We start from the raw sequence: 18,534 nt of genomic DNA on the forward strand, positions 1-18,534 counted from the left end.
TTAGAAACCTTCTTTGGAATGATACAAAGAAAATTATCTAATGGCCTTTATGGACGAATTAAGCCAAACAACAAAAAAACAGGCTCTGTTCAGATACAGAGCAGTTGATAGCGATCATTATAAGTAGATCCATAGTAAAATGTATTTGATTGTTATTTAAGAACAGCTCTGTATGACATCTGTAGCAACTGTGCGAGGATACCCAAGCTTTCAAGTGCCCATGATTTCATTGTTTGGACTTTTAATTTAACCATTATAAAAATGTAAAATAAAAACAACCTTAACATTATAATCATTGATATTATTCATACATTTTATAGCTAAATCCTCATTCCTTGACATCAGGAGACAACCTGCGATGCAATATCCAAGCGCTTCTGTACTAGGGTGTCATAAACGCCGCGTCAAACGGAGCAAATGGGCAGCCGTTTAATCGCGGTGAGTTAAAGTGCTTCCCTGAGGAAGAGCAGGAGAGGCTGGATGCCTTGAGTACTAATTATCTCAGGTAGATATCTCATTACCACACCTTCCGACGAGGCTAAAGTGGCCGGAGAACAGCGTGGGGGCCAAGTCGCAAATCGGTCATTCCGCTTGGCTCCGGTGCGAGCCGAGCCGTTTATCACTAGACGGGGAGACCGAGTTAAGCACTGGTTGCATTTCGAGGGATAATAAAGAGCCGCTTTTATTGTCTCCGTTCGCCTGTTTGCTGCTGATGCATTAGACTTGTCCAATTAAACAGGCAGGATGCTGCCATCAAACGAGAAAGCCTCTTCGGTGTGAAGCGATTTAATGATGGCGCCGATGAAAGGAATTCATAAATTAGGAAAAGTTGTGAACCATTTGGTTGCTCACAGTGGGGCTTCATCCTGCTCCCCCATTCTTTTCTCTCCTGACTGTAAACTCACAAGACGCTCGAGGTGTTGCGCTCAGACGCTCAGCCACTTTACTTCCCCCTTCTTCCCGTCTGAGTGTTGCACAATCTTGCAGAATGACAAGAGAAGCGGGAACAGAAAACGAAACAATATGTTTGACTAAGTGCCACATCACAACCCTGTCCCCCCACTCCCCCCCCCGCCCGACAAAAATGCCTGAATCCCTGGTTTATCCTCCAACTTCTGGATGTGTGGTTCACTAAGCATTATTGCTACTGTGTGCGACGAGTGGTCCAATTCCACTGCAGCATTTGCATGAGGAGGCTTGTGTTGGCTCGGAGGAGAGCCACGGGTTGGCATTCAAACGAGAGAGGGAGGAAGAGAGAAGAGGAAAAAAAAGAGATGCTAATCATGTGAGCGCTGGAGAACAAGGCCTGAGAGAGACAAGGACAGACAGGGATGCGCCCGGAAAGATGTCGACATCTCTGTCAGTGCCGTTGTGGGGAGAAAGACTTAAGCAGGCCAATGGGATAACAATCTGCCAACAGTCTGTCTGTCGCTCTGCCTTTACATCTACAACCAGCCCGAGACGCTTTGAATTGAAAAGGCAAACATTCAAGAATCCTCTCTATGGAGAACCACGTGCATTGTGCTTCTATAGCAGACACTTATAAAGCTTTGAATTCCTCCGCTCCCCGATTGTGACATTTATCACCAGACCGTTTGGAATTACCTCATTTTTCTGAAGAAGAAAAAAAAGGAAAGAGATTTAAAAGAAGCTTTTCTATCCAGTCATCGGTTGCACACGTTGATTTGCTTTAACCTGATGCATATTTTTACATGAAATACACTTTTTGCATAATAACACTCCACAATATATATACTATATGCTAAGGGTATAATACAATTGTCGATGGTTTTTATTTCTGCAGGCTTTTCCTTGATTTTCTGGAACTCCTGTGTTGTTCTCAGTATTATCTTGACCTTTAAAGTATATACTTTATTGAATATTTTTTTGATTGTTTAAGCGCTTTGTGACCCTGGTCTGGAAAAGTGTATATATATATATATATATAAATACAAATTACTTACTTACTTACTTATATTAAATCTCATCAAAATTCAATACACATTTTAATGGGGGTCTTCTGCCTCCCTCGCGCCCCCTTGCTATTAAAACTTTAAATGTACAAGGATGATATACAAATACATGCGAAGAGATACATAGAGGGGTAGAAGAGAAGAGGGTACGTTTAAACCACTTATTGGCCTTACATTTCCAAAGGGAAATCCTGGAAATCTGAACTCAAGTGTGTAATATACAGTATGTGTAATATATGTATATGATTTTAAATCCAACCAAATTGGACTTTAATTGGATTTTAATTTTTATGGGGGTCCTTATGTCACAATATTCTTTTTCATTTAGACTGTTTAAATATCCAGAAGCAATGCAAGGATAAAAAAAAAATAAAAAAATCACATAAGTCTTTTTTTAGTTCAGTAAAATGTGTTTAAAATGAAGTAATTAGACTTTAAATTGTACAATCAACGAATAGTCACGTTGTTTGTTCAAGTGTTTTTCAATTATACTTCCTGCCACTGGATGACAGCAGTCATTACGTCCCCCGCAGCTTAGGATGACTGAGGACGAGAGGATAGATTGGACTCCAGCAGCTTTTAAAGCCGATGTTTGGACATATATAAACCTATATTGTTTTCAAAACAAATGAAAGCAGTAATGACTTCGTCAAGTACTTGACATTACTACAAATATATCCTCATTATTACAGTATCACAATATGCAAGCACACCTATATTTTCATATCTGAAAATATCTGAAAAGTATATATGTGCTATATACTGTACAAAATCACTTTTTCTACTTAAACCCTTTGAACGAGTGTCTCACTCAGGTTAACTGTAAACAAAATACGACATGTTCTCATCCGACCTTAAAGAAGTGCAAAGAGATGATGAACAAAAGAACAGATGGATGCACTTGTCAGAGTTAATGTTAGTGTTCAAGGTTTATTGTGTCAGTAGAAAACTAACCCGACCGTTGAACAGGGACACAGAACTGTGATCACACTGAGCCCATTTCTTATTTGGCAATATCTACCGAACCAGGTCCTCCAGTGACACGAGCAAACGCTGTGGTTACTGTAGCAAAACAAAGCTAATTATTAGAGAGCGACTGATAACACTGACACATCACTAAAGTAAGAATCGAGCGGCAGAAAAAATGCTGTGAGCGAGACTTTCCAGCGGCCTCATTTCCCTACTGTTGTGCTCGGCATTGACACGTTCCATTAGTCCGTCCATTTCAGCCTCGGCACATGTTTTTTCACCCGCAGCTATCAAAGGATGGAATGATAGAAAGTGATTCTTGTGTGACGTGTCAGCATGTTTTACACTGAAACCCATGTCTGCGTTGATAATCGTCTAAATAGTTCGCGTTGAGGTCTACTGCGCAAAACCAAACAACAAAATGCAGTTTTAATATCATCATAATATATATTCAGATCCGCCTCTAGTGAACAGAAGTCAACAGAACAGGATAAAAAAGACTGATTCAATAATAATTGACTCACCATTCTTAATATAAGATACAAAGATAGACAGTCAAGATGAAACAAAGCAAAGTTCCCAACTTTGACAGCAAGATGAGTCCATATCAAAAAAAACATAAGCGTGTGATGAAATAAATAAATAAATAACTCACCAGCTTGAGACGAATCACCTGGAAAAGAAAAAGAATACATTAGTTCAAAGAACAAAGAGTGAGTTATAATAACAAATAGGACACAATAGGATGCACTGGCAAGTGTTGCAATAAGCATGGGATGTCGATCTCCACACGCGACAAGCAAAAGTAGCTGCTGGACAGATCAGGAGGGAAACAACAGCAGAGCATTTATTATTTCTGTCTTCTCTTAAAGGTCAGACAGACATATTGTGACATCACTACAGCAACTATATACTAGGAGTGGAGAAAGAAAGAAAATACATTTTCAACAATATGGCAGCAATTAAAATGACTCAGGTGTCAATCATTCACAGACAAGTGACGAGAGAAAAAACTTTTTTTTTTTCAGAGACACCAACAATTGATAGAGAGTAAAGACAGGCAGATGCAAGTGTAAAGAAAGGAGGAGAGAAGAGACTAAGTTCAAGCTGATTGTGGGGATTAAAATTTCTGAAGGGAACCGGAATCACGTAAACAAAATCCTTAGTAATATGTATTAAATATCGTAAACATTTTGTTTCCAAACTGCATAAGGTGGTTCTTCTGCCACCTTTGCTCTCGCTTTTGATTGTTGAAAAAAGCTTAAATTATCCCCCTAATAAGTATGTAAGATGTGATTTAAGTTTCATCAAAATGTGATGTATTTGAATTTTCATGGGGATCATCTGCCCCCCTTGTGCCCCCTTTCTCTTTACCTGAGTTACCCTGCCCCCTCAACCTTCACTGAGCAGAACAGCAGTAAACATCATTATTTTCCAAGAAAAGGAAAATATATATACATTACTTTAATAGAAATGACAAACTTGAAAATTGGAAAATGGATGCCACAGCGGCCATCTTTCTACTTGACAGGTTTGAGAAGATTGTATTTGTTCATTTTTAAACATCATCTACTTCTAAGGAGGGTAGAAGTGATTGTACTAGTGTTTCCTGACCCTTTTGAGTCACTACACATATTTAAGTTGGATGAATCACATGGCATATCAAGAAACCAAAATATTTATCATGACAATTTATTCTAAACGAGGAAAACATTTGTCATATTTTAGAGGCTGTTACTGATTGAATTTGGTGCACAAAACATCATCAAACATGTTTTATTTTTGTTCTTGTTAGAGTGATAGGTCACACAAATTTCTTCTCACCCTCATGTCGACTGAGGGTTGAATTTGAAGATTGAAGTTGAAGATTTAAATTGTTATTCTTCAATCATCAGAACATTTACTGTTACTAGACCCCCCGTTGTTTTTCAAAACCTTTCACGGTTTAAATCAAGAGACAACAAGGGCTTGTTTGAATCAAAAGTTCTAGCCAACACTTCTTGAGCATGAGTGCGTGAATGAAAAAAAAATGTTATATGAAAATATGGAAGCAAAGAAACTTTGCAAAGATTTTTTTTTACGATTGGGGAAATCCATCCATCCATCCATCCATCCATCCATCCACCCACCCACCCACCCACCCACCCACCCACCCACCCATCCATCCATCCATCCATCCATCCATCCATCCATCCATCCATCCATCCATCCATCCATCCATCCATCCATCCATCCATCCATCCATCCATCCATCCATCCATCCATCCATCCATCCATCCACCCACCCACCCATCCATCCATACATCCATTAATCTGTGAGCAGATGAAATAGGCCAGATATTCATTATATTCCTTTACGATAACATTTTACAAACATAATATCATTTTAATCATCCAACCGTGTATCCTCAAAATTTGTGTGTATTCTGTAAAATGTACATGGGGACAAGGGTTATTACTCATGTGTTTTGATGAAGCTTCATTGTCCTAATACTCGGTACTCGATAGACGTATCCTACCAGGATGTTGGATTTATAGCAGAACATCAGTTCAAAGCAATTACTCTGCGACATAAGTGACATCTAGTGTGCTCTGAAAGGAAGAACACTGTTTCATGAAGCTTCATCAACACGTCAGTAATTCACATTATCCGTCCATACAGGATTAACCGGATAAATTGTGTTCTACTCTGGTCATTTTATACGGTAAAAAAAAGATTAAAAATAAAACGTGAGCAATTAAAACGGATCTTTGTGAAGTTACTGCCAAAGCATGAAATGGTTGGAAAAAAAACAACCAACACAGCTTTAGAATCGCAGCCCACTGAGCTGCTGGATCCAGTTCACATGCTTATCTGAAAGCCATGTACAAAGTGGAATCAGTTAGGATTCGTTGGGTCTTCCAAGTTGGCAATACGGCTTTATTTTTGGTCCAAGATGCAAAGATGGCGATTCTGTCTCCAACACAGACAGGATGTAGAACGCTGAGGAAGAAGAAGAAGATGAAGCTACACATTCTTTGTTTTCGTTCCGCCACCTTGCACTTGATCTACCGTTCCCGGTCCACAAACTGAGATGGAGCTTAAACGTCCACCCTGGTGGATAAAGAGCCGGGCAGAAATATGGGTCCATAGGATTGTATGCAATCAATAGGTCGCTGTGAAGGATCGCCCCTGTTCTGAGGGTAATAGGCTGGCGAGTTGCACCACCCTGGACACGCTCGTACCGAGAGGGTGGATAAGAAAGTGTGTGACAAGAACGCAGGAGGGAATAAGGATTGGGGCAATTGGAGTTGGTTAAACATTGCTCATCTATCATTCCTCAGCACTTCTCTCTGGCGAGCTCACAAGATTTACAGATGGCTTTCTATGTGTTCCCTTGTAATATCAAGTGGTGTGTACGGATTAAGTCACCACCAAGTTATGGCAGTCACGCCAGCTTTACAACGTGCCGCTCAGAGCTGTTTTTATTGGTGCTATATCATGATGCTGAGCTGATGGTACCCACAGGCGGAGGGCTATACATCTACGCTGACCCCTGCAGTCCAGTCAATAAGCCCAGCAGGAGGCCAGCAACAAGTCCGCCTTATACTGTAGTATTTCAGACCGAGGAAATAAACTCCAAGAGAATATTAAGACATTTTCTAGGGCAAAAGTGAAAAACAATGTATTAAATGTGCATAAATAAACCCTTTTATTAACATATCAAGAAGAATATCTGTGATATTCCAGCTCCAGGATTGATAAGTAAACCAATCTATTTTTAGCTCTGAACAAGCCAGTCCGGATTTTTTTTCTTAAGATATTTCATATTTCACATCCGTCTCTTGTCAGCTGTCCACAAACAAACAGCTCAAAACGCCGCCGGTAATGTGTCCCGGGAACGTGAACAAATCTATTAGTTTCTGGAGTTTGATAGGAACAATATGTTTCCGTGTCAGAGGTTTAATCTGCGGCGGGAGAAAAGGGTGCAAAGCGTTTATTTAACAAATCTGTTTTCAGAGTTTGATGGAAAAACATCTTGAGGGGTGGAAATTCAGTTGGAAAAATGCAGACGGATCAACAAGCTTCTGGCGTCTCCGGGCGTCTTCGAGATATAAACACACCTCAAACCAAGTCGAGCAGGAGGTCACAAAACAGCAGGTGAGGAATGTTTAAATGTGTCGTACCTCAGTCAAGAGACGTGTGTCATCATGCAGCTGTCATTCACAGAATCAAGGATTCCTATTGTCATTCCTGTTTTATTTTCTTTATAATTGTGGTTTTATTTTGGTTTGAGACTTTCTTTTCTCTCCCGTTGTAGGACACTTGGCTGAAGCTGATCAAGTAATAAACTGCAGTATTTCTACCAAGAAATGTTTCCACACTTTGGTAATTGGCTTTGTGTTTCCTCTTTGCTATAATGAGTATTTAAGTTTTTCTTAAAGTGTTTTGATATCTGTTTTTTTGTACAGTTCGTGTGAGATTTTGGACTCCTATTCATACGTAAGCTATTGGACTCTAATTGTGTTACAAGATATTGTTGCTTACATATTTGGACTTCGCTTTATTAAATGATACGTTTGTATCACAAATCCTGTGTTCTGCTTGAGACCCTCACTTGGGCTCTGTTCCATTGAGATCTTGACAAATCAATTTAATTTAAATGTAGTCAAAATAGTTTCTAAAGCCAGAATATGATAAACCTCATTTAAACAAAATCATGTAATAGGATCTTTAGACGTGAAGGTCTGCTTTGGTTCATACAGATGATCTGTAGGCACTTATTCTGAAATGCTCAGTCTAGGTTGTTTGAAAACTGAAAACATCATCCCTTCTATTGGCTTAAAACAAATAAATTAATAAATAAAAAACAAGAAAAGTGCATATACGTGTTTAAAAGATTTGTGACGTCAGTGCTCAATTTGTGTTTGTTATGATGCTATTGGTGTGTTTTATGGGGCGTACATTCGACCAGTGATTCTCAAAGTGATACTAGTTTTATATGGACTTGGAAGAAGTGCCTTCAGGGTTCATGATAAACAAAAAAATGCAGACTGTTTATAAAAGTAATTTAACAGAGCCTGCATTTATATAATATAAAATTAGCTGGACCATGTCGCTGGGGCAAGGAAAGTCTTGGCCTCCTTGTTTAAGCTGCTGCCCCCACGACCTGAACGACCTCAGCGGAAGAAACTGTTTCCTTCAACTGAGAAAAATCTCTAAACTTAGGAAAATGTTGTCACAACATGATCTGGAGCTTGTAATCCAATGCGTTTGTTTCTTCTCGTCTGGACTATTGTAACAGTTTGATTTCATGTCTTAACAAGAAGGATCTGTCTCGCCTCCAGTTAATACAAAACTGCAGCGAGAATTCAAACCCGCTCTAGTAGAAGAACTCACATTTCTATGATCCTTAAAACTCTTCACTGGCTTCCAGTTTCTTTCAGGATCAACTTTAAAATTCTGGTTCTTACTTTTCAGAGCTATTCATGGTCAGGCTCCTCCTTACATCACTGATCTGATCCAGCCTTACACCTTACAGCTCGGGCTCTGAGGTCTGTGTATCAGAATCTACTGATGGTTCCTCACACACGGCTCAGGACCAGAGGAGAGAAATCTTTTCAGGCTGTTGCTCCTAAGCTTTGGAACAATCTTCCTCTCTCTTTGCGCTTGATGGATCTACTGACTCCTTTAAGAAACATCTTAAGACGTTTCTATTTGTTCAGGCTTTTCCTTGATTTTCTGGAACTCCTGTGTTGTTCTCATTATTATCTTGATCTTTAAAGTATATACTTTTTTGAGTATTGTTTTGATTGTTAAAGCGCTTTGTGACCCTGGTCTAGAAAAGCGCTATATAAATAAATATTACTTACTTACTTACTTACTTACTTACTTACTTACTTACAACAAGACAAGAGGAGACAGAAATTATACTTTTACTATTACTAGATTTACTATTCTTGATTTCAGGTATCAATCCTTTTAAAATTAACATCTTTGACAACATTCAAATATGCAAAGATAACGATGCCGGGCCCATGTTTAAGTATAAGTATGTTTGAGGGTGGCTTGTGAAACTCACATGTAATGTCGTGTCTTAAATTGTAAATTAAAATGTTTATCATGTTTTCCTTATTGTGCTTTCAATTACTTGGAGAGGATACCATGTATGTCGTGTGGAAAAATATACTTAATTGTTTTTGCTTCGCTTTCCTTAACAAAGTGTTTTTACCTCCGGGAGGTTGAGTTAATGAGTTTCTTCGAAAGGTACGCTTATAAATAAATATGTTGCAACTATCTCGGAAAGTAAAACACATTCATTGAACGTAGAAGAATCAATAGTGGAAGCAGGAAAGACCTTTTGGAAGTGAGTCTCAAAACTCTCTAAATAAAACCTAATTATTTAGTCATCTTGATAGACAGCAGATGGTAAATACTTATTAACCATGGACATTAAATGACTCTCTCTATAGGCGTAGAAATTATAGATATTCTCAAGGAGAAAACCTCAGACTAAAGAATAAAACTGTTAGTACTTGTTTCGAAATTCAATCGTGCTACCACAACGCTGCTTGGTTTTATATTCCAAGGTCAAACTGTTCTCAGATTCTCTGGCTTTCTTAAAGTAACAACATGTTTTGAGCTTTTATGAGGTAACCTTAAATTGAAACATGTTCCAAGCTTTGTGGAATCTTAGAAATGTCATAGGAAGATGTTTAGACATGTTGCAATGACAGAAAGAATACGCAATATTTGGGCCAGTTCATGGGGAAGACGACGTTGCCCTGGCTGGCTTAAACCTATCACAGTGTGTCCGTAGAGGGCGATCCATTTTCTTAACTTTAAAAGAGCTATAAAGCCTGAAGTGTATCAACTAGGCCAATGGTATTTATGTGAAGGCTTACTATGTACAAATGTGGAATAAAATAAATGTGTTTTGACTGAAGTTTTACTTTGAATTCTTTCTTTAAGAAAATCAACTGTGTGTTCATAGACACCAATTTATATGTATTTATTCAAATCACTGAAAGTATAACAGGATTTGATATTGAGCTCGATGCATCTTTATCTCTCTAATAACACAGTTAAAACTCTTTACTAAAGGAAAGACATAGGGGTGAAATATTGGATTTGATTTGACGGTGCGTCACTACATTGGCAGCTATAGTTCATCATTAAACTATGATAAATATGCATGAATCTCTAACAGCATATTATTTTAATAAAATATTTGATTGTTGAATAGATGGTGCTGAATGGTCAATTTGTTTTCCAGTTATTCCGGTACGGGTTAAAAAGTGGCATTAATAAAGAAGAATTAAAACCGCCTAGTCTGGACTAAAACCTTGCAAATATGTAGCAATAATTATAAAAAATACATGTACCTGAAGGGACTTGTATGTCTTTCTTAAAAAATGTATCTAATACAACAGGACCTGTAGTCACAACAACCAACACACAAACGATGTTCAGTCGCGCTCATTTAAATGAATCCACCTCTCAATAACTACTTTAAGCTTATTTATAGGCTACGTAGATCCGACCGTTATAGTCGAGTTAGACGTTTAGAGCATTTTTAAATGAGAACACCATCAGCAGTATCACTGAAAGTATCATTCCGACTATGAATATGGGTAGTTTCCATGGAAAAAAATACACCCTTCCTGCATCGTAAGTAATGACAACAGGAAAATTAAAACACGTAGGAATAACCACAGTCAGAGTTTAATCAAGAGCTACGTCACAATGAGAGTCGCGATTATATAAATGATCGACACACAATATGGAACCAGCCCGAAGCGTCAGCAGCCTCTTTGACTCCCAGGAATGACAACCGTGTGGAGTCAATCATTCCAGCAGAGTTACATGTTGACGATTTAAAGAAACCATTACAAAGGCACTATAAAGAACCGTGCATCACAGACAGATAACTCGTTTGTAGCAGAAGTTAAAGTCCATTGTCTACCCCACTGCTTTTTGACATCTTGCTTGTTATCTCACAAAACGTCGGAAGAGTTTGACCCACTTGTAACTACCAACTTTAAGGTAGAATTAGCAATTGAGAAGAAAAAACACAGTATTTCTACATTACTAACCGACTTTTCTAGACTAGTCCAAAACCGGAAACCCTACAATGTCCTACAATCTTAAATTATAAAGAACTCTTCACCTTCAATACCATCGTACTGATGACTCAAGCGGAGCTTTGGGATTGAACGACTACATCTTATCGGAATAATTCTCTAATCAAATGAAGCACGAGCTTAACTCATTTACTTTAATATAATTGGTGCTTGTATCAATAGTCTCTTGGTTCATCGCTGGTTATTGAGCAAAGCAAGAGCTCTCTTGAGAGTCTGTGTTACAAGGTCAGAGCTATAATACAGGTACAGCTAACACCTCATTTTCAACATCGTAGAGACGGTCGTTGTTGAGTCGAAAATGACTCAAATGACTGTGACACGAGCAGATGCTGAGATGTCGGACTGGCAGCAACTTCTCAATCAGTCTCCATCGCTGGATGACCTTAAAAAGTTTGGCCGAGAACTTTGAAGCTTCTCACACCACAGGTGAGTTCAAACACCGTTTCATCTCCATGTGACCCCTGAACATGTCCTCAAAACCTCGTTTGATACACACACACACCAACACGCCACGTGACCTTGAGGGGGCTTTTCTTGCTATATGAAATGCTTCTTCAAGCCACGTGCTTCTTGACCACACACACACACACACACACACACACACACACACTGATCCCACTCCCCTCCTGTGTGTGCACATCTTTCCCTTGGACGCCGGTCCGTCCTCTAATCCTCTGGACTGGATGCTGAGGCGGCAGCTTGGTAATTCACCAAATCCCCTGCTGCTACACTCAGCCCATTCCTCTCCTGTGATTTCAAGTGCTTCTTGACAGGTCACACGCAGACACTCCAGTTTCTCAAACATCACACGAAATACATATCTGAACATGGCATGCGCGCAGAGACAACAAACCGAAGCCTCGAGGCATCAAACGCGATGGAAGGACCTTCATGTCGTACATGTTGAGCTCAGGATAGTTTATTCCGCCCCCCCCTCTCCAGTATACTGATAGAATGTAGCTTTCAAATGACATTTCTTGCTTTAGATATTGGCACCGTAGTTTCTAAAACTTTATAATGAAGAGTTATATTGTCCATTACACACGTGTCTTTCTGTGCTGTGTTATTTAAGTCAAAAGTTTATTCACAATATTTTCTTTAAATCAACTTATTTATCTATCAATTTCTCTGATTCAATCAGTTTTATTTATTGATTATATCAAATGCTGTGTTGGTTATACTATTCAATGGCTTTTACAGTACTGGTATGACCAAAAAATATTGCATACTGAATCATATACATATATATACATATATATATATATATATATATATACATATATATATATTAACAAATCGTTTAATGGGTTTTTATTCATTCATCATTTCCTAAAAATAGAATAGATTTTTTTTTCAAGTCAACATCTAAAAAGGTTGCATCCACAGTTAATAAATGTTTGTGTTTGAATGTATTTAAACTATTATTATTATTATCTAATGATTAAGCTTGTGTTCATTCAAAGGACCATTCTACCTGCTGTTCAGGACAACATGTAATGTAATAAATGGAATTTTTGTGCGTTATTTAATTGTCATTGTGAAGTAATTTTTGTATTGTATAGAATTAATTTATTCTTATTTATTGATAATCATTTCAATCATTTTATTATATTGTCTGAATACCACAAAACACCAACTGCCATAATTGTTTTATACATCTTTCTATTTTAAATATAGTTGTGGTTACAGACATTTTGAGGGATTTTAAAAGATGTACTTCACTATTTATAAAGGATTTAAACCCTAAACCCTTACTGGAAGTAATAATAAATAACCTTTTTTCTTTCAAAGAAATGCTGAATAAGTGTTTTCTTGAATTCAGGGGATCAATTAAACTTTGAGCCTCACGATTGGTGAGGTTCGAACTGACTGTATTCAGCCCATTAAAGCCTTTATAGGTCAAATATATAAGTCACAAAGAAATGATCACAATCTCCCATTTTTTAAATGTGTTTTATTAACACTTTAAGTGATAATTCAAACATCACTCATCAAGAGTTGGGATTATGTTTTAATCTGTTCTTGTTATAGTTATAGACAAAAGTTTTGTTCATTTTAATTTAGTGACTGAAGCTCAGTTGTATTGAAGCTTCGAGGTGAAGAATTGTGATGGAAAAAGATGATTCTGATAAATAATTATTTATATTTTAAGCTTGGTTTGAGCTTGTTGATTCCAGTCTCTGAAATGAGGGTGAAAAGAAAATGAGAGAACAATTTAATTTTAGGTGAAGCATCACTTTAAGAAGAAGCTACACTCAAAAGCACGGCGATGACAATTAAATTAAATTCCGAAAGGATGTACAAGATAAATACAGAGGGCATATTATTTCAGAATGATGTGGCCCGGACAAAACTTCAAACGCTACATATTTGTAAAGCACTTATGCAGATAAATTGAGCCTCATCAATGATTCCCAGACATCCCAGCCGGAGAGTTTTTATATCTGCAGCCAATTTAGCAAGAGCCAAAACACACAAATAAATAAACAATTTCTTCAAATCTTAAAAGGAGAACTTCAATATCTGGCACAGCCGGACTTTATTTAGCATAGAGTGGCGACATCAAGGACCGTTTGAACGAATTAGAACAGCGTTTATTTTCTTGGCTGTTATACGAGAGGTCAAGAGGGTTCATGTTGTGGTTGTAGACTATAAAGACCTCCTCTCTGGTCCTCTATGATTAGCTTGTGCTGTTAGATCTTTAACGTAGAGGAATGTCTGTTAAGCTCCACCCGAGTTAATGGTGTGTGGTTACAGTGGCCGAGCCCTCCTGGCCCGGATAAAATTATTCACTTATAATTAGCATTTGTTGGTTAATCGACCAATTAATTGACTGGGTCAAAAGATTGTAACTGAAACTCTTGCAGTGGAATTGAACAAAAAAAAAAAGAGACTTCCTCCATGTAAATGACTGTTTGTACGATAATAATTAAAATAAATCCGTTAATTGACACATTACAAAGCGTAAGTTGAACATTTACGAAAAAAAAACATTGCTTAAAAAAATGTACTTATGATTTATTAGTTAAAAATGAATGGTTTTATTGAATATTTTTTTCATAATTCACACAAATCGTTGTCCAACTTCAGGGGAAAAATATGTTTATAGACATGTTCCTTTCTGGCTCTATTTGATAGAAGTACATTCTAAATTTTAATTTCAGTTATAATTTGGGGATTCTCACATTATTTAACTGCAATTTCATGCTTGGAAATATTATATGTGTCGCGTTCCTGCCATGTATATCTTCATCAAATGAGCAGCTATCTATTGGAAAAAATTAGAAAATATTTATTAAATAAAAACTTGTATACAATAAAACTGTTCAAAGAATATCGCTTTAATATTATATATAGTTTTCAAGGTCTGAGGCTTAAAGTAAGTGTATTTTGTATTTTCTGGTGCTGAAAAGATGTACATAACAATCGATAACACACGTCACAAGACTCCTGTTGACAAGAAACTGAAGTGGATTCATGTTGGTAGAGGGTCTGTGCCATTAGAGTGCTGAACTGACGTTCTCTTGCTTTTAGGCACTTAAACTGTCTCTTTGTCCATGTCTTAATGCCACCGTATGATCTGTTACAGCGAGGCTGGCTGACGTCTATTTTTAAACGTCACGTGTCGACATTCCTTCAACTAATCCATGAAAAAAAAAAGGCACCAAACCAAGAAGCTTTTCAGCTCCAAGTAAACAAGTGTTTTTTTGGGGTTTTATTTTATAAATTGACCTATTTCTCTTAGGGATGCACTGAAATGAAAATGATTGGCCGAAACAAAGAAACGTAAATCAAGTAACCGAAAAAACGTATTATGTTTAAGGAATAATTAAATTACAACTAATATAAATTATTGAGCACTGACAAAACAACAATGTGCAATATAAAATATAATCAAAACAATTCTCATGACTAGTAAACAGAATGATAATAATTAAATAATTGTAAATGTGCAAAACCTTTTCATCTCACACAACATAACATTCATGTGTAGGAATAGTACACAAAACTGCATTTAGAATGAGAAAGACTGGATGTAATTGATACATGTATTAGAAAGTCTCAATTATCACAAACAATATACACACTTATAAATATAAAGCAATATTTGCTTAATATATAAGAGTTTTTAGAAGTGATTATATTATTTTTGAGAGCTCAGTTGGTGGTACCATCGATTTAAAAAATTGATTTGAGGTTTCTATAGAAAGCTGTTGAAAAGATTACATTAAGGGCTAGTGAGTGACATCTAGTGGAAAATAAGGCTTCGCGAAACTTCATCAACCCATCGCCAGTATTTATTCAGGCTGTGTAATGGCAAGTATTTGATGATACGATAGGTATCACGATACATGGACAACTCTACAATATATGAGAATATATATTGTGATACTATAGTAGGGTATATTTGTAGTATTGTCCAGTACTTGACTCTGGTGTTGTAGTATTTACAGACCACATGACTCTTTACGAAGTCGTAGCTGCTTTTGTTTGTTTTCAAACCAAAATATGTCCAAACATCAGCTTTAAAAGTAAGTAAGTAAGTAAGTTAGTCATTTATATTTGTAGAGCGCATTTACAGACCAGGGTCACAAAGTGCTTAAACAATCAAAACAATACCCAATAAAATATATACTTTAAAAGATTAAAACACATAAGAAAAACACAGGGGTCTCAGAGAATCAAGGAAAAGCCTGCACGAATAAAAAAGTCTTCAGATGTTTCTTGAAGGACCTGTATCCTCTCGTCCTCAGTCATCGCCAGGATCTCATTATTCTTTTAGCTGCAGTGAACGTAATGAATGCCGCCATCTAGAGGCCAGAAGTTTAATCGTATCAGGAAAAATGACTGCTACGTGAATTTTTGCATGTTAATTAAATCATATTATAAAAATAATTTTACTTTAAACACACTAAAGAACTATGGTAAAAAAAAAAGGAATCGACTCAAAATTAAACCCTGATACAGTTCTGTTGAATATTGATGCATTATTATGAAAAAAAAACTATTTACACATTAAGTTTGAGCAAAGATGAATTGAGGAAACTTCTTTCACTTACTTCAATTCTTTGAGCGTTTTTTAACATCATTAATGTATCACGATCTTACTTTTAATATGAAATACTTCCTGTTCTTTAAATTAGCTTTTCTCAGCACGGACGAGTTTCTTCAGCTGCTCTTCATGCTCCTGCCCCCCCGGGTGCATGACAAGGAATCAACTTTCTGTTTTGATCTTGTGTAATTTAATATACTTTGTGTAAGCCGACTGTCACTAAGGCCATTTGTTCTGCACTTGATCAGAGCGCCTTAAACAAATGCTCCTCCTCTAACCCCCCCCCCCCCCTTCGTCTTCTACCTGCTCTGTGGATCACAGTTTCAAACAAGGGCGTCTAATGATATTCCACTCGCCTCATTGCCTCAGTTTGCACGCTCCAGCGAGCACGAAACCACTCGCTGCCCCGTGAATTCTCAGAATTAGCAAGAGGTCCAATTGTTATGGATGGTGTGAAAACGGTCAAATCGCAGCAGCGCTCACTGAATTTGACTTCGTTTTGCATGAGAAAATGTTCATGATCAATGAATAAACAATGGTTTTCGTTTCGCGTCATCAATTTCTGTCAAAGCACGGATTCACAACAGAAGCATTCCATTAAAAAAGAAAAAGCTGCTTTGTTGAATCAAAGATCGGACAATTACGTTCGAGGCCCGCCCCGGGGTTCTGGAAAATATCGTCTCTCCATCTAAGAATACTTCCGAAGTTCAAAGTGATTTAACGTCCGAAAAAAAGTATTTTTAATTTAGTAAATTTACCGGTTGTACTTTACTTTTATAACTGATTTCCTGCCGGAAGGATCTTATCCACATCCGTGTAAAAGACCATAAATGACGATATTCTAAGTTAATAAATAAACGTATGAATATGTTATGAATAATAACTTATTAAATACATCATTTAATGTAGAAATATATACATGAATGTGAAAATAATACATGCAATTTCTGTGTAAATACACATTAAAATGACATATACATTGGACGTTGAATAATTTTTGTATTTAATTTGTGTTATTTTCCTTTTTCTCTTTTCGTTAATTTCATTGATTTTCCACGATTCTTTTGTGCGAGTCCAGGGTAACGTTCTTGCTGTTAAAGCTACTCCTACAAAATTAACAGCCTCTCATTTCTTAACGTACCATATTTATCTTCCATTTCCCTGGCTACGCTCGCAACTGCTGATGCTACAAAACGAGCTGGCGGGTCTTCAAAAAAAGAAGTTTGATTCTACATATGCTAGGGAATGAAGTTGTGATATTATTATAGATTAATCTTCAAAAACTGTGATCGAAACTAGCGAGTCGTTCCGGCAATTTGTGATCAACTAAGGATCCAGGCAAGTCTTTAAACAGGGTTAAGATATTCGATGAATTCATCCCCTCATGAATTGTACCTTTTCTCTTTTGAAAAATAAATCTCAGAAAAAGCTATTTGCAGTGTGACTGCTATCTTATCCTCTCCTTTATGTCTCATGAGAATGAATAAGTGGATGGTAGGAGAATTGACTGATGGGTCGAAACGTCTGCTGTTTTCACCGAGTTCTCTTTTTGTCCCAAAAAAAAAGGCTTTTTCAGATGAAAGCCTGGGGGCCACCGAGAGCCCCTGAGTAGACCTCTGGGGGGCCCGAAGAGAAAATGTAAGAAAGACAAAAAAGTCCAGCGAAGAGAAATTTAATCATGCAGTTGCAGAGTGCAGCATTTGAATGTGATAAAAAAAACAAAATAAAAACAGCCTTATGTTTTGTTTTTACTGTTCTACAGCAGAACTTGTGTGTTCATTAAAAAAAAAAGTTGTTTTAAATGATGCTGTTCTACCTGTTATTGTACATTTTTATTATATTTTGCCAATTTCCTAAACTTTTTCAGACTTGAGTGAAAAAACCTACAGACTCTTTATAAGGTTTAGTACAGAGCTCTAGACATTCTAACAATTCTTGGCCACAAAATCATAAGTTAAATACAATACAATGTATTATATCTATATTCTGATACAACAAATCGTAGGAATACTAAGGTACTACATTCTTCAGAACAAACTCTCTGGTATCAATTCATTATATAATAATAATAATAATAATAATAATAATAATAATAATAATAATAATAATAATATAAATAATTTCTAAAAAAACAAACAAAAAAAAACTATATTTAGCCTAGTATTTACAGTTTAGTTATTCCTCAAAATAACGTATTTTATTGAGGCTTATGCCTAAATATACATGATTATAGTCATGGTTACAACTTTTTTCTTTAATTAATTAATTCTCGAAATAAACAGATTTTATTAAATAAAAAAGGCAAATATGTTTACATTATAAATAATAGACTTTTGAAATATAGAGTGGTTTATGGTTAGGGTCAAGGTTAGGATTAAATAAATAGACCAAAACAAAACAAAGAAGTCTCTGTTT

At 36.7% G+C, this 18,534-nt stretch overlaps 1 protein-coding gene across 8 annotated transcripts in view; it reads right to left on the reverse strand.

Annotated features, from left to right (window-relative positions):
* The window catches only part of nrxn2b (neurexin 2b), a 736,064-nt gene that overhangs the window by 491,150 nt on the left and 226,380 nt on the right, over positions 1 to 18,534 (reverse strand). For all 8 annotated transcript variants that reach the window (XM_087788643.1, XM_087788642.1, XM_087788639.1 and 5 more), the window contains one exon: positions 3,598 to 3,615. In XM_087788643.1, coding sequence (XP_087644769.1) covers positions 3,598 to 3,615 — 18 coding nt within the window. The remainder of the gene's footprint in view (positions 1 to 3,597; positions 3,616 to 18,534) is intronic.

Source organism: Callionymus lyra, chromosome 4 (assembly GCF_982586985.1).
Source record: "Callionymus lyra chromosome 4, fCalLyr1.hap1.1, whole genome shotgun sequence".
Lineage (NCBI taxonomy): Eukaryota > Metazoa > Chordata > Actinopteri > Syngnathiformes > Callionymidae > Callionymus > Callionymus lyra.